At 42.9% G+C, this 23824-nt stretch overlaps 1 protein-coding gene across 1 annotated transcript in view; it reads left to right on the top strand.

The window, feature by feature from the left end:
- The window catches only part of Klhl2 (kelch like family member 2), a 117875-nt gene that overhangs the window by 37216 nt on the left and 56835 nt on the right, over positions 1 to 23824 (top strand). The window contains exon 4 of the mRNA XM_005367748.3: positions 549 to 670. Coding sequence (XP_005367805.1) covers positions 549 to 670 — 122 coding nt within the window. The remainder of the gene's footprint in view (positions 1 to 548; positions 671 to 23824) is intronic.

Genomic DNA, 23824 nt, shown 5'->3' with positions numbered 1-23824 from the left:
CACACACACACACACACACACACACTAGTTAATCAAACAAACAAATAAAATCAAAGTCATAGAAAAATAAAAATAAAACCCCAGCCTTTAGTCCTAGCATTTGAGAGGTGGCTCTCTGAGTTTCAGACCAGTCTGGTCTACATAATGAGTTTCAGAACAGCCAGGGCTACACAAAGAAACCCTATTGCAAATCAAACCAAACCATACCAGACCAAACCAAACCAAACTAAACTAAAACAACAACAAAAACCTCAGGAGAAAGGAATCCATGAAGGACCCCACATGGGCAGCACTGACTGCGGTAGGTGGAGCTGGGTGCAGGGCACCCTCAATCTTGCAATGTTATCTTCAGGCTCGGATGCCAAGCTGAAGTAATTTATGGTTTGCTCAGGACACCTTTGTGGGGGGTTGGTGAGGCCTGCAGCAGCGGCAGATCCTGTTGCCTCTTTGCTCGCGTGAGTGGCAGGAATATGGATCAGCCTGTCTTGGTGTTGGTATTTTCACAGCAGCCTCCCGTTGTAACTTCACTTCGTTCCTTGGTGTTTTAGGTGAGATGAGCGAAAGCCGAGCTAAGAGAGTTCGAATAAAGGAGGTCGACGGCTGGACCCTGAGGATGCTAATTGATTATGTTTACACCGCAGAAATTCAGGTCACAGAAGAAAATGTGCAGGTAACCGCAGACGCTCTACACTGCTTAGCTCTTTGTGTGCAGTTTTTCTAATCCAAAGCCACATTCCCACACAGCGTACAGTTCGTGCCAAAAGTAAGATTCATTGTTGGAATTTTATTTCAGAGGGACACTGGGGATGATTGCGTCTTTTTTAATGGTGTTTCTGATTCCGGTACCTTTTCTGTCTTTGCAGATCTGAGACACATCCTTTCTCTCTCTGAGTAATGCTCTCTCCTTTGTGAGAACACTGTCACATTCTTTATAGCTCCTGCTTCATGCTGCCCACGGTTTTTCTTTATTCCTTTGAAGGGTAAAGTCTACAAAGGATGTTTTTGACTAGCAACATTCATTAGTTCTTTCTTGTTTGAGCATTCTCTTTAAATAATTCTAGAAGTTAGCCAGAAATTGATGTGGCGTCTTATTTTCCAAAGAGAACAAATATTTTATGTACGGTAAATAAATGTTTAAATGCTTTAAGTGGCAAGGAAGAATGCTGCAGAAAAAGGGACCATTTCTTCTTAAATGGTCCTGTGCTGATTTGAATATGAATAGCCACCACAGGCTCACACTGTGAATGCTTGGGCTCCAGGGAGTAGAACTATTTGAAAGGATTAGAAGGATTAGGTGTCACCTTGTTGGAGGAAGTGTGTCACTGGAGGTGGACTTTGAGGGACTTAGTGGCTCTCCCTTGGCCTGAGGATCAGGACGTAGGTCTCAGCTACTGTTCTAGCACCATGCCTGCCTTCATGTCCTCCCTGCCAGGCTGATAATGGACTACACCTCTGAACCTGTAACAAGCCCCAGTTCAATGGTTTCTTTTGTAAGTTGCTGTGGTCATGGTGCCTCTTCACAGCAGTAGAACAGTGACGAGGCCAGGCTCTTTCCTGTGACTGTTCCCCACATATCCATCTCCTCTTCCTGAGAAGGTTGGCTGCTGTTCTCTGTCTGAGACAGTGTCTTTCAGCCATGTGTTGGTTCAAGTACATGAGCACATGAGAGGCATGCCTAGAATTTAAATTTTGAGTGTGTTTATTCTGTATTTGGCAACTTTTTTTTTTTCTCAGCAGAATGGCTTGTTCTTTTGTGTGTGCACCCTGTGGTAATGGGTGTGCACCGTGCTCCCCTTTGGTGGATTGCTGAAGTGAGTGGCCATCGCAATATTTGCAGGCAAGAATTCCACAGGCTGGACTTCTGAAAGTGGAGGGGTTGAGCAAAGAATACATGTATCTTTTAATTCCTGGTGGCTACACCCTACCAACATTTAAATGTTAGTATTTATTTTGTCCATTCGATTGGGATACTGTGTTTTAAGGACAACAAAGAGATCTTAGAACCATGTGTGTGTTCAAGTGCCTGTGATCCCTGGAGCTGGACTTACAGGTGCTTGTCAACTACTCGACATGAATATCGAAAACCAGACTTTGGTTTTCTGGAAGAATAGCAAGCGTTCACTCTTCCTGCTGAGCCATCTCTCCAGCACCTAGAACCAAACTAAGAAATAGTTTGTAAATTCTACTCATACAAGTAAGATACGGTTTTCATAGTTTATGCCCCTGACTGACCAAAATGTTCTACCTTGTGTTTGAATGGAGGCTGAAGAGCTGCTATCATGGCACGCCACATGCTGTCTGCTTACTGTAAATGTTAGCAGACAGAAGCTGAGCCTCCTGGCAGGCCTTTGAACTACTCTCATTATAGGCTTGACTCAGACATCTCACTTAGGGGGGAAATGTTTGAAAACCCACGGTCTGTTTTGGAGTTGTGACTAAGGGTGATTGGTGATTGGATCCTATACCTAATGATCCAAGTATTTTTTTTTTTAATTTGTGAGGGGGAATGCATGCTGTGGTATACACGTAGAGATCAGAGGACAGCCTTGAGTGTCATTTCTTGCCTTCCACCTTGTTAGAAGCAGCTGTCTTTGTTGTTCAACACTATGCCAGGTTAGCTGGCCAGCAGGCTTCCAGGGGTTCTCCTGTCTCTGTCTCCAGTCTTGCTCTAGGAACTGAGACTTTAAAGATACATCCTACTGTACCTGGCTTTATTTGGGCTCTGGGGATTTGAACTCAAGTCTTTATGCTTTCATAGCAACCACTTTACCCACTATCCCATCGTCAAAACCTTAAATGAACATTTGTTTTAGTGTGGACAAGTAAAGGTTGCAATATGTCATCTTCATCTGAACTTTTCTGTAGTCTTGAACTATTTTTGGGAGTACCATGGTTTTATTTTGTTGTTGTTTTGTGTTTTGTTTTGTTTTTGAGACAGGGTTTCTCAGTAGCTATGGAACCAGTCCTGGAACTCATTCTGTAGACCAGGGTGGTCTTGAACTCACCTGTCTCTGCCTCCCGAGTGCTGGGATTAAAGGTTGTGCCACTGCCTGGCTTTTGTTCTGCTTTTTATTCATGGATGTGCATGGGTGTGTTCTGCTCTCTACCTACCTAGCGAGTGGACTGCGGGTTTCTTTGGCACATAATGGCCACGTGGAGGGAAATTACCACAGATGTGCAGGGCTGAGAGTTTAAGCTGTAAGTTCTGTCCTGCCTGTAGTTTGTAGCAATTTTTACGGTGAACATTACCTGTTTGGATTGAGGGCATCTCTCTCAGGTTTCTTTTAGTAACTGTCAACACTCCAGACTTAATATTTTAGTTACAGCCTTGAGCAAAACTCCTTGCCTTGTATGCACTGCTTAGCCCTTGCAGAAGTACATTCTAGTAGTTGCACTGGGCAGCCTTGTTCCATTCCGTAGCTTTCCTGTAGAGGAGGAGGAGTGCTTCTTTAGTTTAGGGTACCCTGGCTAATAGACTCCTCATTTTGTAGTCCAGTGAAAAGTCCATGTTTTGAAAAGACATTTGGAACTTTCTGTAACAAGTGTTTTTCAGTGAATGCTAGAGTAAGGCTATAGATATGAATGAGTATCAAACTTCTCTTTATTCTTTCTTTTTTTTTTTTTTTTTTTTTTGTTTTTCAAGGCAGGGTTTCTCTATGTAACAGTTCTGGCTGTCCTGGAACTTAGTCTGTAGACCAGGCTGGCTTCGAACTCAGGCCTGCCTCTGCTTCCCAGTGTTGGGATTAAAGCATGCACCAGCACTGCCTGGCTTCTTTATTCTTTTTGATTATCTTTCTCAGATTGATCTTTGTTTAAAGTTTCTTGTCCGGTCTGGTCCATTGTAAGGAAAGGGGCTGTGCAGTGGGTGTGTCTGGTGACCTCAGGAAAGTTATGCTTAAGTCTTTAGTGTTACCTGGTGACACCAAGCTGCCCTGAGTACTTAGTTTTTTTCTAGTGTGCACAGTGGGGACAGAACATTGTAGGATGCAGATGTTTGCTGTTGTTGCTTGATTTTCTCATTAGATCTAAAATCAAATCTTTTGCAAGATGAACCTCTTTTTCTAAGCCTCTGATCTGGTAGTGAGGCTAAGTGACACTGGGGCGGTGTCTCCGGGGTTGTGTGTTTTGCTGAGACTCTCAGCGCTTCAGAGTACTTTGGGCCAGCTGTCTCCCAGTCTGCTGGTGACAGCACCAAACCTCTCTCCTGTTCCTTCTGTCTTCTAGCTTGCGTTCCCTTCCCCAGCGGTCTCCTTCGTGCACACATTTAAAGCACTGTGATTCTATTTGAGGTGAGGGTTGTTAGCGTTGAGTCAGAATGAGGGAATGAGTGATTTGAGGATTTCACTCCAAAGAAGGAAGAAGCTCTTCTGTATTATATAAGCAGTAGGGCTATTTCAGGTTTCCTTGGTTTTGAGTTTTTCCCCCTCGGTAGTACTGTTGTTGTTGGTTTTTGTTAGGTATTTTTAAACTTTGAGTTTGGCTGTTGTGTTTCATTTATTTCAACGTTGGCAAGTCATTTGAATTAAAAGGATGTACAGTAATTTGGATCTTTAGGGGGAGGTAGAAGAAAAACCTGTGTTTCACTATGACCTTGCTCTAGTTTGGCTTCTTTGTACAAACAGCATATTGTCTTTCCTGCCTCCCTTCTAAGTGGCTGACTTTGGAGGCTGCTTCTTTAGCAGACTTCATGAATGTTATAAATCTAGGGACTAAAAAAACAAAGCCGCAGCCGGCTGTAAGAGGGCTTTTAAATGTCTGGCATTCACCGACACCTCCGAGCTATTCCTAAGGGGAGGTGCAAAAGAATATGCACGAACTTTTGCATACTTTCAGAAGATCCACTTACCTTTTCCTCCTTTCTTGCCACTTGAAGAAGCCCTAGCAATCCAAGCATTGTGGTGCATGCCTGTGATACTGTATGTGACCCAGGGCTACTTTCCAATGCTATCACCCTTTAATGTACTTTGTAGTGACCTGCAACTATAAAATTACTTCCTTGCTACTTCATAACTAATTTTGCTACTGTTATGAATCATAATGTATATATCCAGTGTGCAGGATGTCTGACATGTGACCCCGTGGGGGTTATGACCCACATATTGAGAAGCTCTGCATGAGGGAGGTTGAAGTGGGAAGGTCATGAGTTCAAGTATAGCCAGGAATGAGGGGGCCCTGAAGAGATGAGAATGAAAGCCTGGCTCAGATTGACTTCATCAGTATATTTAAACACAGTGCGATGTGGGGAAGAGTTTCCAGGTATACTATAAACTTAAAGTATGACTACTCAGTGTAATGGTGAACTGCTGCGGTTCCCTGAGGGGCAGCCTGTCCCACTGCCCGGGCTTCTGTGGGTTCCAGGCAGGTGGGAGTCGGTGGTGAGAGACAGAGACAGATAGGTGCGTCCTGCAAAGAAAGTGCTGATTTATTTAGTGGGTTACTGAGGGGGAAAGGGAAAGAGGGAAAGGGAGAAGGGGAGGAGAGAGAGGGGGGGGGAGGTGGGAAGAGGAGAAGAGAAGCTGCCTTCCAGACGGGAGTGGGGGAGCTCTGTCTGGAAGCAGAAGGAAGATCCTCAGTGGGCGGGGCAGGGAGTGGGTGGGACTTATTTCTTGAAAGGACAGGACAGACCATTACACTTAGAAACTCCATTACAAAATACGTGTGACTTCTACAGCTAACAGGCTGATCTACTGTGGTTTCTGATGAAAATAGCATAAAGGTCGAAAGTACATAAAATACTTGTGACGTCTCTCTCTGCTAAGGATGGCTTTAACTGAGAGTTAAAGACAATAGTCTAGGGAGGGAGAGTCTGGGGTCAGCGTTTTGGAAGATTTGGGTGAGGTCTGCCTCCACTGGTGACAAAAGGGTCACCAGCTCCTAAACAATATCCAATCTAGCGTTCTGGGTAGGAAAGAAGGTATTTTTTTCTCTGCCATCTCTGCTCCTGTGTGTTTAACATTGCTGGTTTACCTAGTGTTTTGTGCGTGCAAGAGCGTTTGTGACCCCAACGTGACCCCCAACAGAGGGAAGCATAGTAGGACCTGATCTCAGAAAATAAGAAAAACCCTTATATGCAAAAATATCAATATATGATTGTATGTATGAATATTAATAAGGCAGAATTTTTAACCAGGTACATCTCCAACCCTGTACCATGCATTTATTATATGTGTGTTGTTTATCACGTTTGATGTTTCTGTTTGTGGAGCCCAGCACAGCCTGGCCACACATATGAGGCCCAGGTTGCACAGTGGCCATGGCAGGCTTGATAGCGACCAACTAAAAAGTAGGCCTGAGTTTTGTTTACTGACAGGCAGCACCGGGTTCCAGAAAAAGCTGGAGTTGACACTATCCAGAAAGGGCCAGCATCTAAAGGGAAGTACCTGACATTCCTAGTGTTAGATAAGATGAGGAAAGATCACACAGTGTCCCTGGGTCTAGGACTCACCTATTCTTCCTTTGCTAAGATCCCTAGACAGATGTCAGCCATTCAGGGTCCTGAACCCTGGAAATACCCTCACTCCACTTCTTCTGTGATAAAAACCTGCTTGGACCTTGGGCTCTCTGCTCTCTGCTCTCAGCCCCTGCATCAGATCGACTGAGAGTCCAAGCTTAAGCTTGAATATAGACTCTTTGCTTTTACATAGAATGAACTCCGTGGTGCTTTTGGGGGACCCCGTGATCTGGGCATAACACTAGTGTTCTATGAGATATGTATTAATCTGTTTTGCTATTGAAAAAAAAAGGCTCAGAATGCTTAAATAATTTGTTCAACACCATCCGACTTATAAAGAAATTTTGTTTTATTTGTATGCATACACATTTGTGTATGTGCCAGTGGTCAATATTGGTGTTCTTATTGCTCTTCACATTGTGTGTTGCATATGTGTGATATATACATGCTTGTGTGTATGCTCACCCAGGTCAGATGTAGCATTGAATATCTTCCTCTATCACGCTCCACCTTATTCTTTTGAGGCATGCTGTCTCTCTGAACCAGGAACTTGGATTTTTCCTTCGCTGGGATCCAGCAATCCTCTTCCCCACCCCTCTCAGTGCTGGTGTTTTAGGTATATAGGGCCATGCCTGGTTTATACACAGGTGCTGGGATCTGAATTCCAGTCCTCAGGCTGCCACACCAGGAATTCTTAGCTGCTGACAGAGTCACTGATTGAACCTGGAGCTCACTGCTTTGACTAGGGGCCAGCAAGTCCCAGAAATCATTTCGTCATTGTTTCTTCAGTGCTGGAATTATACATGTATAGTGCCCTCCCCCCACACTTGACTGGTTCATCCTTGCTGTTTGTCTTTCTTTTTCCCTTCCTTCCTTTCTCCCTCCTTTGCTCTGGATGGTAGAGATCCAACCAGGTCCTCATGTTTGTATAGCAAGTACTTTACCTATTGAATCATCTCCCCAGTCTCTATAGACTTTTTTTTTTTATATAAATTAACAAATACTGACTGGGGATGTATAGTTCCATTGTAGAGCACTTGTCTAGAATGTGCAAGGCCCTGGCTTAGATCCCCGTACCACTAAAGATAAAAGAAAACATCAAGCCTTTTATAACAGAAAAGAAAATTTCCCATGTCCCAGAGTTACTTGAGATAGGCATCAGCATTTTTGGAGCCTATAAAACATTTCAATTTTTTTCTCCATTTATTTCTTTGCTAAATTTGTAGTTTTGTTCCATGCATTTTGACTTTTCGGCTTTGGGGCATGTTTTGGCTTGCCAAAAGCAGGTGTTTTTCGCTTGATGTAGGTGTGAGAAACAAAGGCGATAGTAAGTAGTGTCACATGTTGACCTAAGGGACATTCCTCTCTCGGCTCCATGCATATTGGAGTGCTGTCACTGGAGGGGGATTGGATAGTTTTAAATGGATGAGTTTTAAGCAATTCATGAAAGTTAATATGTTGTTGCTTCAGCAGGAATTGTTTGGGACAAGAATATCTCATTTCTTTAAAAATAGAACAGAATTAAATGTGATCATTTTTCTTTGAGAACTTTAACATCAGTTCTTGGTAATAAACACAAATGGCAGTGGGTATGATTGTGGTGATAGAGGAGGTGATAGTGATGGAGGAGGTGATATTGAGAATGGCGGCAGTAGAGTAGATTGTGCTGGTGATGATGGAGGAGTGGTATCAATAACGGTGATGCTAGATGCTGGAGGTGATACTGATAATCGTGTTAGTCAAAGAGGTGATGATGGTGGTGGTGGAGAAGATAGAGATGATTGCAGTAGTGGTGGTGGTGATGATGTTGCTGTTGAAGGTGATGGTGATGGTGCTGCTGGTGGTGCTCCTGGAAGTAATGGTAGAAGTGGAAGTGGTGATTGAGGAGGTGAAAATGGAGGTGGTGGTAACAGTACAGAACGATGGTGGAGATGGAGTTGGAAGAAGTGGAGGGGGTGGAAGGGGTGGTTTGATGACACCTCTCAGGCAGATAGCAGTGTCTGATACGTGGAGAGCTGCTGTTGTGTGGATATGGCTTCAGTCATGTAGCACCTGTATTCATGTGGCTAAGGGATAGGTGATTGACACGACCAAAGTCGAGTATGTTTGGGATTTTAAAGTGTGTATTTGTACAGGGGGCTAGAGAGCAAGACCAAGATCTAGGATTAGTATGTGAGGCTTTCAAGCCCACATAGGGGAGCACACTCATGTATAGGATGTCTGGGTTCATGGAAACCAGACTGTAAACACTGGCTTCGAGTTTAATCAACTTGGCAATCTTGGACAGGATTTGGGTTTTTTGGGGGTTTGGTTTTTTTTTTTCTAAATAGGACTGAACAGGAAGAAAGGAGTTTTTAGGATCTGAGTGTAGACTAGGCAGGCTATCAGTTGGGTCAGGGCTGGTAACTATCACTGTTTCCTTCACATGACTTGTACTTTTTCCTTTCTCGCTTCCGAGCATTGAGCTTGCACCCTTCATTTTTCCTTCTGCCATTATTGATCTCGATGAATTCCAGTTTCCGGTCGATCACTTGTTAAATATTTATGGAGTGTTTATTATATGCTAGGCAGTTTTCTATTCATTAACAACTCAATGTCAAACAGAGAGACAAGGTCCCTGTCTGGAAAGCCCTTGTTGTTGTGTGTATGTGGGGCAAACAATGAACCCTTAGATAAGAGGATGATTTTGAATTATTACTGCTCACTGAGGAGCATGCACCTGAACAGAAAACTGAATGAAGACAATAAGAAGTGACATAGCGATAAAGCAGAGAATGTCCCCAGCAGAAGGAACATCAGGGATAGTGACGGGAGGAAGCTGAGCATACTTAAGGTCAAAAGTAAAAGATTTGCTGGCTTTTTTGTTTTGTTTTAGTTGTTTGTTAGAGTTTCTCTACATAACCATTGGCTAACCTGGAACTCACTGCATAGACCAGGCTGTCCTCTGCCTCCACATGTTGGGGTTAAAAGCATGTACTACCGTGCCCAGCATAAGCGGACTGGCCAATAGTTGAACAGGATAAAGTTAGGCAGGAAGACAAACTGGAATGACAGGATGAGGACGGGTGGAGTCAGAGAGACACCAGCCAGCTGCTGAGGAAGCAGGACGTTTTGAAATGAGGTAACAACTCATGAGCCAGGTGGCAAAGCATACATAAGAAATATGGGCCAAGTGAATGAAAGAGTTAGCTAGTAACAAGCCTGAGCTATTGGCCAAGCATTTACAGTTACTATAAGCCTCAGTTTGTTTATTTGGGAGCAGGTGATCAGGACAGGGGAACATCTGTCTACACTGTTTAGGTGTTTGCTTGCATGTTTATCTGTGTACTGTATGCATGCCTGGTGCCCAAGTAGTTCAGAAGAGAGTGTTAGATCCCATGGGTCTAGATTATGAACAGTTGTAGCCTACTATGTAGGTGCTGGGAATCAAACCAGAGTCATTTGGAAGAGCAACAAGTGCCATCTCCAGCTCACAAGACATTCAGATGCCTGTTAGGATGGCCACCTGAGAATGGATGGTAGACAGGAAGTGGTGACTCATGGCTTGTAGATTTGGGAGATGTTTGGAGATAGGCCAATGAAACCAGTTTGCTTGGAAGGTGATGACGATTTATCAAGGACCGTCTGAGGAGTGGGGCAGACAGTTGTATGTTGTTTCTGGTGGTCAAGACATGGGACGGCAGGGGTGTGTGTGCATTTTTGGGGTAGTGGAAAATGGGGTTTAGTTGTTCTCTTTCGGTGATTTTCACTTTGTTGAAGTGGGCTTTTAAGTGAGGTTGAGCAGGTTTGATTCTGTGGTGGGAAAAGGTCAGATTTCACAGACATGGCACCTAGGTGCTAGTGAGTCACTGAACTAGGTGCCATCACTTGGAGCAGCAGCAGAGAAACTGAAGGAAGAAGAGAAGGAAAGACAACCAGGGGCAGAGTTGAGTACTCTGCGGTTTGGATGAGCAGATGGGCGGCCGGTTACATAGTGGAAGGCTAGGCAGACGCTAGTTTTAGAGAAGGGAGCACTCTGAGGAAGGACGCCGAGAGTCTGACAGGCCAGGAGAGCAGAGAGTGAACTGACCGTGGCTGGGGTAGCATCGTCCGGGGTGTTAGTGCTCAGCGGTTTACCTTGTACAGTTTCAGTTTGTGCTGATTCTTTGGTATCTTGATTAGTGCTACTGTACTCAGAATGTTCTAGAGTGGATGGTGAATTACAGGTCATACTAGTTGATAATGACCAGAGAATTTGCATGCGATGGTAAAATGAGAACTTGATTAGAGTGGACTGAGGGGCTGCAGAGATCCGAGGCTGCTTATCCAAAGCATTGTGCTCTGAAACCCTGCGGAAGTGTGCTGGGTGAAGGGATGAGGAGGGTAATGGAGGGGACTGTTCCTTAATGCCAGTATCTAAAAGCAAGTTTCTGCAGCAGTCAGAGTGACCCATCGCGAAGCCGAGGTTGATAACAACAGGAGAGAGCGAGAGAAAGGTCTACTTGGGAAGGTTTTATAAAACCGATGAAGGCTAAGATCTGAAACAAGGTAGAGGGATTCACCTGGGATGGGAACAAGAAGAGTTGTTGCACTGTTGAACCAGAGGAAACGCAGACATGTTTATAGGATTAACAGCCAGTGGCTTGGATGGCAGAGAGGTTAGATGTCCCATCAGCCTGCCTGTGTGTATGAAGATGGGGGTAAGTTACCTGCCTAGAGGAAGATGGGGAAGAGATCAGAATGTCAAGTCATCATCTTGGAAAGGACAAAGCAGAGTAAGTAGAATTATCATGATGAGAGCTCCGTTGAGGCTTATAGGCAGAGCGATTCTGTGATTTTCCTCAGTCTCAGTCAGCCATCTCCATATAGAGATGATGAGTGTAGCTATTGCTATAAAATGCTGCACAGAAAACCCCCAGCGCTGGTGGTTTGATACCAAGATTATTCACCTTTAAGGGTGCACAGATTGACAGGTTTAAGTCACCTAAACTGGGCTGCGTGACTGACCGTGCTCCCCATTTCTGCCATCCTTCCATTCTAGTGAAATCACTCGGACAGGTGACTGAGAGCAGCGGGGAGGAGACGGTTGTGTGATCTGCAGTTGCCCGCTTTCGAGATGTTGCGTTTTCACTCTGTCTGGGTCTGTGTATCTTCAGAGCCTGTCAGAAGCTGTGCTGTAGAGAATTGTGGGTTAGGTTTTTAAAAGACCCTTGGGAATTGACTAGCAGTGACTGATTTCGTCGGATACGCCCACTCGGGAGAGTGAGAGGATGTGAGTTTCACAGAAGCTGGGTTTAGGGAGGAGAACTGACATCTGCATCTCACGAAGCACTGCTGTGTTTTAGGTGGGGATGGTTTCCAGTCAGTGGAATAATTTCAGTAAGCCATTTTAAGAAATTAGAAAGTTCTTTCATGCCTAAAGGCTGTCTCTGAAGTCAAAGAGGAGAATAGGGGTTGGGTTCTGGAAAGTTTGCATGTTCTGTGAAACTTTAGAGTTCTAGATTGTAATGTAAGAAGTTTTACTATAGAGTATGGGTTTACATAGGGCATGGGAGGGAATGTTTGATAAATAGTAGGTTTGCTACTGAGTTTGTTACTAACTGCGTGAACACATTTTATTGGGTGCACTTTCTGTTTCCTTTTTGTATCCCAGATGCATTCTTTATTTATTGCACGTATGTGTACATTTGTGAGTGTGCACGACACAGTGCGTAGATGGGATCAGAGGACAGTTTTTAGAGTCAGTTTCCTTCTTTCTCAGTATGGGTTTCAGGTCTGGAGACAACGATTCCTCGATCTGTCTCTCTAACCTTCCAGATTGCATTCTTCTGGGTTCATTTCTAATATGGAAATGCCCAGCATGCGACTACCTGACTACCTGGAAAGTGTCAGTACTCAGTAGTAATCCAGGAAGTAAGTTTTCCTTCAGTGAATAGATGCACAGATGGACCTGCTTGAGATGGGGAGCCGTGTAGATGACATCAGAGAGATGACTGGACCTGGACCCTTCATTCTGTTTCTCAGCTAAGGTAGCCAACAGTAGGAACTGTTTCATTAGGGTTGATTGAGCTTTTGGGGAGTAGTTCGGGTTAGTCAAAATTAAAAGATTGATACATGAACCTTAATAATAAATAATAAATAGGTATTTTTATGGAGTATTTTATATGTATGTACTTTGTAATGTGCGTGATCACAGAATCTAGTTAGTTATGTGATAGAATTTGCAATCAGAGCATCATGTGGGGAACGTGGATGCCAGGGAAGAGAGACGTTGTCAGAGATGAAGAGCTGGGGGTGGTCCTCTTAAAGTCACAGTCTATTCTAGAACCCATGTTTTACACAGTATTTATGGGTACTGACTCTGTCCCATGAAACCCAGTGCCTCCACTTTTCATAGGCGGTACCTGGAAAACCTAAGAAACAATCGCTCTTCACCTAACCTATTTATTTAGTAAGTGGTAACTGTGCTTCCTTTCCTTGCCTGGGCACATGTGGATGTAGATAGCTAACTCTATGAGCGACGGTGGATCACTGAGATAGCGATTCTCAACCAGAGAGCCCTGGAATTTTGAGCTCCTCTGAAATTTCTTGTGGATATTAATAATAATGTGCACATCTACACTATTAAAATACTTTCTTCTGAAAAGAGCTTATAACCATATACTTGGTTATGGGCAGCCCCAGCCCTGCTGAGGATTGAACCTTTAACCTCATGAGCATATTAGGTCAGCATTCTACAATTGATCTGTGCCTCCAATCTTTGGTTATATTTTATGCTTACTGACAAGTCCCTCTCCAGGTCTGCTCTGCTATTAGTACCCTTTGGTCTTCTCAATAGGTTGACCTTTCTTCCTTCCCAGAGATTATATGTTTAGAAGTTGCTCAAGTACCACAGGAGTGGAAGTTCAGTAGGAGACTTAGCTTCCAGGTGAACAAGAGCATCTACTGAGCAGTCATGTTAAGTGTCCTTACTGGCCTATTAGGACTTAATCACTTAAGTGTATAATGCTGCCTGTTTAAATGACAGCTGAACAATTCAGAAAATAATAATAAGAGTGGTTCTCTGCTAGAAAATGCCATGGGCCAATGGACCCTGGCTAATTATCATATGATCATTTACAGCTCAAGTCCTGAATTACCATTAGCGTCAAGAATAGATTTGAGTAGGGCATTAACCTTTCTGTCTTCTGAGTCATTAACTAAAGCCAATAATGCCTTGCCACATCACGGAAATGCTGTAAAATGCACCAGTTAAAGCTTGCAAAAATCTTAAAAGGCTTCATGAATGTTGAACAGAAATAAGAAATGACCAGCAATAAAAAAGATAAGACAGAGGAAGATGAACAACTCATTGCGATTGCCCAGTATCCCTGGGTAGAAAATGGCCTGTCTGACACCTTGTATTCTGAATCAGGGCGTTTATTGTTGTTCTTGTTAATTTGCTAGTGTAGTAAATTATAAACTCCATATAGTGAATTTATTAAGTTATGTGAGTTAGCATTGAGATAAAACTCTGGAGTGTTTGTTGTTCCATGATTTATACTTGATTTATCACGACCTATTCCATTGGTTTGACACACAGGGGCTGGAGAAAATGTGCTCTTTCTCCCAGCGTAGCATGCAGAGGGCTGTTGCCATCTACTTAAGTTCTGTTTTACTGTGTGATAGAAAAGAAGTCCTTTGTTAGATGATGTGCTTAGAAAGCTTCATTTAAAACTTGAGAAAAATCATTCATAAACATCCCTTGGATTAAAACCTCAGAAGGAATGATTGGTTATAGTAAACCATTATAGCTACTGATCAATGAGATTGTGACATTGGTGTGTGTTACCTGATATTCTAATGTTTAATAGTATTCTAACAGATTTTATCAACTTCATCAGTATGGCAGACATGTAGGTTTAGTAATATCCAAAGACAGAAAATTTTCAATTATTTACGATTGAGTAGTTTTGTGGAAATCTAATTTTGATCGAATATTTGAGTAGCTAGAACATGCTTTTTCCAGTCATTCCAATTAAGTGGTATCTTATTCCATATAAATTAGGAGGACAGAGCACATAAAAATCTTACTTACATTTTGCCTGGGAAGGCTGTTACCATTAGTGAGTTGGGGAAATTTAAACCCTTATCCTAATATCATCTTTTAGAACTTGATGGGTACGAGCCTCCTTGAAGTACTCGAGGTCCTTGTTTGGAACAAGGCTGGGTGTTTTAGAATCTTCAGTAACTAACTTACATGTGGTTTTGTGTCACTAACGTATGCCATCTTTCAGGATGTCCACACGGCTGACATTCTGACACTGATGTTTTCAATAATTTTATGTGGCACATGAAAGACATTTATCTTGATGGACAGAAAGCAACTTGACCCTTATTATAACATTGCAATCTATAGTGCTGCTGTAATAATTTTGAGCAGTGGTGAAGAAATAGAGGTAAAAAGCCTTAGCAGACAAAAGCTGTTCATGGCCTTTGATGTTTGCTTCCTGTTGTATAGATATGGAGTCTGGGTATGGCAGAGCTGAACCAACCTGGCTGTCAGTACCAAGAATATGTCACTTCAAACAGGCATGGTGATTAAGAGGGCCTGAAATTCACTTATTTTGTGGATCTGGCATGTTAAGTTTGAGATCAAACAAATTTTTGTAAAGCCTAGCATTTGCAGTATGCATTTTAAAATTAGTAAGACCTTTTGAAGTTTGATGTCTTAGTTGCATTGGTAGCTTAAAAATTCCTGTGCTTTTGATAATCCTTTTGATTCTGAAATTTCTGTTATGAAAAATGAATAATCATTAATATATATTCATGGTGTTAGTCTGGTACGTGTGTCACATTACTTTGTATGCAGAAGCCTGACGTTGACATTGGATGGCTTCCTTTATTGCTTCTCCACCTTAGTTTTTGAAACATGGTTTCTTATTGAACCTGGTGTTCATCAGTTGGCCAGACTGGCTGGCTAGTGAACCTCTGAGATAGTCCTGTCTCCGCTTCCCAGTGCTTAGACTATAGGCGGAATCCTTGCTTTTATTGTGGGTGCTGTGGTCTGAATTTAGGGCTTCAGGCTTGCATAGCAAGCACTTCACACAGAGTCGTCTTTCTACCCCAATTGCTGTCTGAAATGAAGTCGGTGAATGCTACTGTAGAAATTTGGTTACATAACTACATTTGATGTGATGTTTTTGTTTTGATTTATTTAAAATTTTGGACCCTACCAGACATCTAAAAAAATACCATTTAAAAAAATAAAACATCAGGTGTATGGCTTATGAATGCCACTCATTGACTTCTGGCTACTCTCCGGTGTGCATTTTCTGTTTTGTATTTTGATGACATGAAGGACCTATCATGAGTAGCTCCACTGCCGAGCTACATCCTCAGCCCTTAGTATGGATGTTAAGGGCTCATTTTCGTTTTCTTAGTGAAGTATAATTTAGATCTTAACTGTGTGGTTTGCAGAATTTTAATAAGAGCAGCTGCTTATGACCCACGGCGCATGAAGATACCAAGCATGTAGGAACTCGGACATATTTCCAATAAATGTTTCAGCCTTCCCAGGCCGCCAGTGTGATTCCCATGAGAACAGTTTTGGCTGTCTACTTTGTCTAAACAGAAACATTCAGGACGTGATTTGAATTGCCACCTATTCCACACTGTAGTCTTTATGAGCTTGAGGTCGGTGGTTTTTTGGCAGTTTGTTTCTTCTTTCTTGCTGAGTGATCCTTTTTCTGTGTTGACTATGTGATATAGTGTGTTGATAAGCACTCCCATTAACAGTTTGGGGTGTTATGAAAAGGTCTAAAGAGCTTTGATGGGTAATGCTGAGCTTAACAAATGTGCTGTAATTAAACTCTTGTTCAGGTCAGCCAAGCTTTCAGTAAGATGGGTAGACTTAATTTCCTATAAAGTAAAATCTAATTTGATTTTTTTTTGCTTACGTGCTTTGCTATGTATCTTTCTTTCTATTTTTCTAGCAATAATTTAATCTTACTATCTGTCTTTTTATGTCTCACATTAGCTTTGAGATACAAAGTTGAGAAGTGGTACATGATTATTTAATGCAGACAAGATTCAGAGGAGAGATGTTTTTTCTTATGAAAACAGTATGCAGCAGACAGGTAGCTATTTCCCCCTTCTAATGTGTGTGCGTGCGTGCGTGCTTGCATGCATGTGTGCGTGTGTGTGTGTTTCATATGTTACCCGCAGGGACACCGTCAGTCATCTGAGACAAGTTCTCCCATTGTCCTGGAGCTCATCAGTTGGGATAGATGACTGGCCGTTCCCAGGGTTGCCTCTCATCACCTCTGCATTGGGATAACAAGAGCATGCACTGTGCTTAGCATTTTTGTTTTGCTCTCTGGCACAGCTCTCTTATGCAGCCTGGGCTGTCCTAGAGCTCACTGTGTAGATGATGACACTGACCTCTAAATCACAGAGATCCACCTGCCTCTGCCTCCTGGGCGTGGGGATTAAAGGCATCCACCACCATGCCTGGCTCTGGCATTTTTATGTGGGTTCTGCAGGTTGACCCCAGCCCTCATGTTTATAAGGAAGTACTTTGCAAACTCATGTATCTCACTAGCCCTTCAAATAGTTCTTCAAGGGTTAAGATTTTATTGTTTGTGTGTATCTCTATACCTGTGTTTTAATTTAGTGTTGTTTCTAAGAAAGCAAAGCAACAAAAATGATTAGCCTTCTCTAAAATGTTGAAGACTCCCACGAGAAAATGCTGCGTGTAACTTAAAAGACGAAGCCAGGCATGATGGTGCATGTTCGCACCAGCGCTTAGGAGGTATTGGCAGGCAGAGCTCTGGGAGTCTGAGGCCATACACCTTGAGTTCCGGGCTATCCGGGGCTATATAGTGAAACTCTTGTGTTTAAAAGAAGAAGAAGGAGGAGGAGGAGGAGGAGGAGGAGGAGGAAGGGAAGGAGGAGGAAGGAGGAGAAGGAAGGAAGAGAGGAAGGATGAATGCTGGTATAGAGGAAAGATGAAGGGAAGGGGAAGAAAGAAAAGATCAGGAAGAAACGAGGGCAAATGTAATAAAGCAATCAGGACTCCAAGGAACTCTCTGAATTACTTCCCTCAGTCTGGGAATGATTGCCATAAAATGAGGCAATGGATATACGTTGTTTTGACAGTTGTATTTGGCATTTAATTGGCAGTTGTCATCCACTGATGTTAAGGTGCACATGTCCACCTCTGAGAGACAAGAGTACCCTTAGTTGCTCATCTGAAGACACATCTTACTTACCACTGTCCTCTGAGTAATTTAAACATGCCTCTGATAGATGGTTGTGAGCTACCATGTGGTTCCTCGGCATTGAACTGAAATCCTTTGGAAGGGCAGCCTTAACCTCTTACTTCTGAGCCATCTCTCCAGCCCTAAACATGCCTGTTAATACTTTAATGTTTCAAAGGCAAATTCTTAGGTCTACTGAGGGTTGCTTACTGCTTTCTACTTTAGACATTGAATTGGCTCTTCAGCTTGCGGGTCTGATTTAGCCAGTCTCATTTTCTTGTATAGCCCGGGCTGGCTCTGAACGCTCTGTGTAACTTAGGATAGCCTTGAACTTTTCATGTTCCTGCTTCCTCTCCCCAAGTGCTGTGCACCACCAAGCCCTGTTTTATGTGTTGCTGGGGGTCAAACTCAGAGCCTCCTGCCTGCAAGGCAAGCACTCACTAACTTCACTATGTTTCAAGCCCTAGGGTATGTTCTTGGAAGGTGGATATGAACTTAGTGGTAGTCTGTTTAGTTATCCGAGAAATTCTAGAGATGTGGGAAGAAAGACTTTTGAAGGCTTTAATGTAGACATAGAAGGCATGTTTGATTGTGGTGACCAACAGCTGTGTTCCCAGCATGCTGTAGGCAGAGACCAGAGAACCTGGAGTTTGAGGCCAGCCTGGGCCAGAAGGCACAACCCTGTTTCAGAATATAAACAGTATAAACAAAGCACATCTAACCTGACAGATTTTTTTTTTTTGATGTTTGTTTTTATTTTGTTTTCAGGTAGGGTACCAACTCACTGGTACTTAGACTGAACTCAAACTTGATGTCCTCCTGCTTCAGCTCCTGAATGCTAGGATTATGGCGTGTATCTACATTTTCTGATTTGTAGTAATACCTCACGGAGAAAGCACTAACATGGATAAGACACGTGTACATTACACTTGAGGAGGGATACAGGATAAAATAAATGAGTGTTTTACAGGAAAGGGCTGCCTGTGCTCCGTGTCTCAGCCACTTGGTCAAGCATTGACCCCCCTATTACTTTTTCACAGGTCAGAGCACGTTTTACAAATGGGAAGTTTGTGGCACAGGAGGACTGGATGCTTTTCCAGGACCACACAGTGGCTGTGGAACGATTCTAGATTCCAGGCCAGAGTTCTCTGACTAAACCCTGGTGTCCATTCGAGATTCTTCTCAGTCCATTTATGCTCTTGGGGCTTTCTAAGAATTCAGAGGCAGGCTGGTGTTCATATCTACAGACCCTCACTTCCAACCTTAGTCTGTCCGTGGCTTTGGCCCGAAGACCTCTTGGAAGTCAGGAGCATTAGCGTGAAAGGACCTGTGGGTGTCCCTGCTAAATAAATTGTAGCAATCAACCATTAGAATCTGAGCTCCAGCATGGCTGATGGTTTTGTCTGTTTTGTTAATTTCTATTTTCTCTGTAACTTAGATTATTAGTTAGTATAGAAGTGATTGTTCAATACAAATTTGTCAAATGAATAATAAGGCGTTATCAAATGAATAAATGCTCACCTTTAGGGTGAGTAGAAGTTGAGCCAACAAAGCGTCCTGGCCAGGCAAGGCAGAAGCCTGAAGGGAGACTTTCCTCAGGCTCAGGCCAGGACCCTGGGCAGGACTCATGCATAGTAGAAATGTTCTGAGTGCTGCAAGGCTAGGTCAGGTAGCTGTCTTCTTGTAGGAGAAGGATCCTTATTGGGAGTAAGGGAGGGTGGGGGCGGGAAGGGGCAGCTGGGCTGCAGCTGGGTCTGGGGAATAGTATATCATAATGCTAAGGCCACAGTAGCAGTGGCATTAAGTCAACCAGCTTTATTGGTTCAGAAACTGTCCTGTTAGAGACAAGATTGGACTCAGATGGAGGGTGTAAGGGCAGGAGCCAAACTGTCATTAGAAGACACCAATGGATTTCTGTCTTTACTCATGTACGGCAGGGGAAATTGTGTGGGACTGTCCAGCTGTTTCTCCTTTCTTTGTGTAACTTGCTGGTTATCAGGCTTTTTTAATGTGGCTGGATATTGAACTATATGTCCACTTTATAATATTTTATCTCTTTATTATGTTATTATAATAAATAATAATAAACTTTATTATAGATTATAGCAACTATTTTAGAAGTTTTATTTTGCTACATTTATATAATGGTGCTGGAAATTGAACCCAGGATCTGGCAAATGCTAGGCAAAGGCTGTTCCATTCAACCACATTCAATCCAGAGCCCAGGGGATGGTCATTATTTTAAAAACCATACTAATCTTGATGCCTGTGTGTCAGCACATGCCAATAATATGGAGCTTATGAGGTCAAGGCAGGTCAAGTATGAGTCCAAGGCTTGCCTGGGTTACCTCACGGCTCATCACATCCGTCTTCCTTATCACTGGTTCATTTTATCATGCTCCTTTACAATATTTGAGTCAAACATTGACACATTGTTGCATGTTTTTCCTGGACATATGAATAATAAACACTAAAATAAATGTCTTGATATAACATGTTTTGTTTTGTGTTTTTCCCCCTATTTTTTAGAGTGCATTCTCAAACATGTAACTGTAGAGTCAAAGCTTCCAACTCTCTCTCTCCCCCACCTCTGTCTGTGTGTGTGTGTTTTAAATAAACATGGCTTATTTACTCTCTAAGAGAGGCTAGGACCCAAGCTAACTATTCATTTGTGTATGTGGTATGCATACGTGTGTAATTGTACTAGTAGTTATGTTCCCTTCTCATTGTTTTAATTCATATGTATTTGTAACTGATGGACCCCTGGCTGCTCTGCTCATTTCTTAGGTGTATTTTTTCTTTTATGAATGACCTCTGATCATATCTGCCTTTTGTCTGAGGAAGGATTCTGCTCCATAGCCTCTGCTAGTACTTAGAAGAGCCCAGGCTGGCCTAGAACTGGAGATAAAGCCCAGGCTGACCTGAAGCATTGTAGCAACCCTATCCTCCTGCTTCTGCCTCACGAGTGCTGAGATTACAGGTAGGCACCTGATTACATTTTTAAAGAATATTTAAGTTGTATTATTAATACATTTTTCTTTTTTAAATAAAAATAGATTTTTCATACAATATGCCCTTACCCAGGTTTCCCTTCCCTCAACTCTTTACAGATCCCCTCCATCCACACATTTTTTTCTCTCACTAGAACAGTCATCTAAAGAAAATTAAATAAAATAAACCACAATAGGACAAAAACAAAGAATAAGCCCAAGAAACACGTATAGAACACATACATTCTCTCATACAGAAAGCTCATAAAAGCACAAAACTGGAAATTATAATATATAAGCAAAAGACCTGTAAGGTTAAAGGAAAAAAATACCTAGACGTTGCATTATGGGACAACCCCTCAAAATACCATTGAGTTTGTATTGTTGGCCATCTCCTGCTGGGCATGAGGCCCGCCGCCCTTAAGTGTGGTTTGAGTACCCAATGAGATTCAGTTGGAGAAAATGGATTTTTCTTTGTAAGCAGTTGTTAACTGGCGATAGCTTCTGGCTTAGAGGGTGGGGGCTTGTTACTAACATATTAATTATGGGTAATGATGGGTTTCATTTTAAGAACATTTGATCAAAAAAGAAAACCTGAACAGTGTTTGACAGAATATCATCTGGTGAATGAAAAGAACAGATCGTAGCGATCCTTTGTCATAGGATTGAGTCCTCAATTCAGCTCCAGAAAACAAAACAGTGCCCTTAAATTAGAGGTGGTGTTAGTGGTCATGGGCCAGCCCTGTGTTAGTGGTTGATTGACTTTATGTTTTCAGCCAAGCTGCACATAAGGCATGCGTTGTCTGCCTTGTATGTTTGGGCCACTGTCAGAGACAGCTTGGGTTGCAGAAGATGGAAATAGGAGCTTTAAGAAGATGGACTGGACTATGTGCCCCCTCCCCCCAGTTTTTCTTTCCATCCGTTTGATTACACCACTGGAAAGGCCAGCAATCACAGGCGTGTTCTGTTCAAGAGTCTCTCTTGAGACTCTAAATGCCTCTGGGCGAAACTTACTCTGAAGGTGTTTTAATATTAACTACAATGTGAACAAATTGAACCAAGATCTTTAGTAGATATCTCGGGATGGAGGTTGGGTAAGGGCATGTTGGCCAGAGGAAGTCAAGGTAGGTGTGTTTAGAGGGTGGCAGGTTACGGTTCCATGATGAGGACAGAGGGCTGCTTCCTGGTTGAGGCTTCCAGTTCTGAGAGGTCGAACTGTGACTCAGAAGAAGGCACTTCCTGTTTCCAAACTGCCCGCGTGGTCCTGCATCCCCGAAAGAGGAAGTACAGTCTTCCTGTTTCTCTCTTGTACCCACTAAGGTCTCAGCAGTCAGGTGCTTAGTGGTGCTTCAACTTGGAATCATCATCGTGTGTCTGTAAACAAGCAGTGAATTGAGAAAGCAGCCTGGGGAGCATGACTTCTTAGAATCTGGGAGTTGGGTGCGTGCATTTAAAAGACGCATGCTGGTGAAAACCACTGATTTTATTTCACAATGAGATTTTTATATGTATATGTGTGTATACATATCTGTAAGCATGAGTATATTGGTGCCAAAGGTTAACATGTTGGGCTTTTTCTTTCTCAATCCCCTTATTCATTCATTCACTTATTTATCTGAGATGGATTCTCTCCCTGAATCTTGAGCTCACCTATTCAGCTAAACCAGCCCACAGGCTCCAGCAGCCTCCTGTCTCTGCTTGCCCAGGACTGGAGGGTTTGAAGGTGCATGATGATCGGCTGATCGGCTTTGCTTTTTTTTTTTTTTAAATTGTGGGTTTTAGGGAATTAAATTCAGGCCCTTATGCATACATAGCAAACTTTTGCCCTTTGAGTTATTTTGCTAATCTCCATAAATGAGACTCTTAAAGTTCAGCGTTCAGCTTCTTGTATGGAGATAATGTCATGTCATTCTTCTGTTCGGGCCTTTGGACGTCTATTTCCTTGTTGGCTTTCAGGCTGTTGTCTCTGAGACCCACATAGAAGGGCTGACGAGTTGATAAAGCCACAGTTGAGCGGTGACTTTGTGAGGTCAGTTTCATGGTCTTGTTTTCTTGCTCAGTGGAGCATCCTGTGAACACTGTACCCAGAACCTCCATTGTCTCTTCTTAGTAAAGAGAGCGCTAATGGCTAAGGATCTAAAAGATACTCTAGAAATGATCTTCCCCCGTGGTGCAGCACATGTCCAAGCTGAAAGGACACTCCAGATTCCACCCCACCCCAGAGCAATGCGTGCGTGTGTGAGAGAAGCCTCGCTCCTGTCATTTGGCTTGTCAGCAGCCTGAGGTGGGATGAAAGCCTCTCGCATTGCCGCAGCTGGTGGAAGTATCCCGGGGATGCGGATTGTTTGGCTAGAGCAGGCTTCCTTGTCAAGCGGTCTACTTGTCTTTGTTAATCAGCGGTGCCCCCATGCGCCTTCATCGTTCATCATGGAACGCTCTCCTGAGTGTAGTCTCTATAGCCTTTAATTTGTCTTTATGAAATTACCTTACCCAAATGAAAAAAATATTTGTTTTCTAAAATGATAGCATTTTAGATAGCATTATGTTAGGTTTGTCTAGTTAGCTGCCGTGCTCCTCTGCTTCATCTTTCCCTAAATATTGAAGACTCTGCTGTCTACAAGAAGAGCTCTCTTCTACAGAACACCGCCCTTTCATAGATGCCCAACACCTGTGCTGCTCAGAGGTCAGACCAAAGACAGGCAGTCTGTTGAAGGGGTGGCCAGAGTTCACCCAGGGGAGCGCCTGTCAGCAGCTCCCGGCATTTGCTGCTTGCTGACTAGAGTTCTCCAGGTAGAAACAAAGACATTCTTTTGCTTGTGTCTTCCTTTTTAAAAAAGTGTTATGTGACCATCAAATGCTACATTAACTACTAGAATGGTATGAAAATTTTTACCGACAAAAATAATCAAAATCTTCTCTATTGCCACTAACTGGAGATAATCTCCAGAAGACAGTAAACAGTTGTGGTATTTCCTTTTAGACCTCTGTTTGTGTTTAAACGTACACACACACACACACACACACACACACACACACACACTCACACACACACATATGAAGGGAGGGAGGGAAGGCGGGAGGGAGAAAATAGGGCCTAGGGAGATGGCTCAGTGGCTAAGCATTTCCAGCTTTTCCAGAGGACCCAAGTTCAATTGCTAGTACTT

Source organism: Microtus ochrogaster, unplaced genomic scaffold (assembly GCF_000317375.1).
Source record: "Microtus ochrogaster isolate Prairie Vole_2 unplaced genomic scaffold, MicOch1.0 UNK23, whole genome shotgun sequence".
Classification (NCBI taxonomy): Eukaryota; Metazoa; Chordata; class Mammalia; order Rodentia; family Cricetidae; genus Microtus; species Microtus ochrogaster.
Note: the sequence above shows the minus strand (reverse complement) of the source record. Positions and strands in the feature narration are given on the sequence as shown.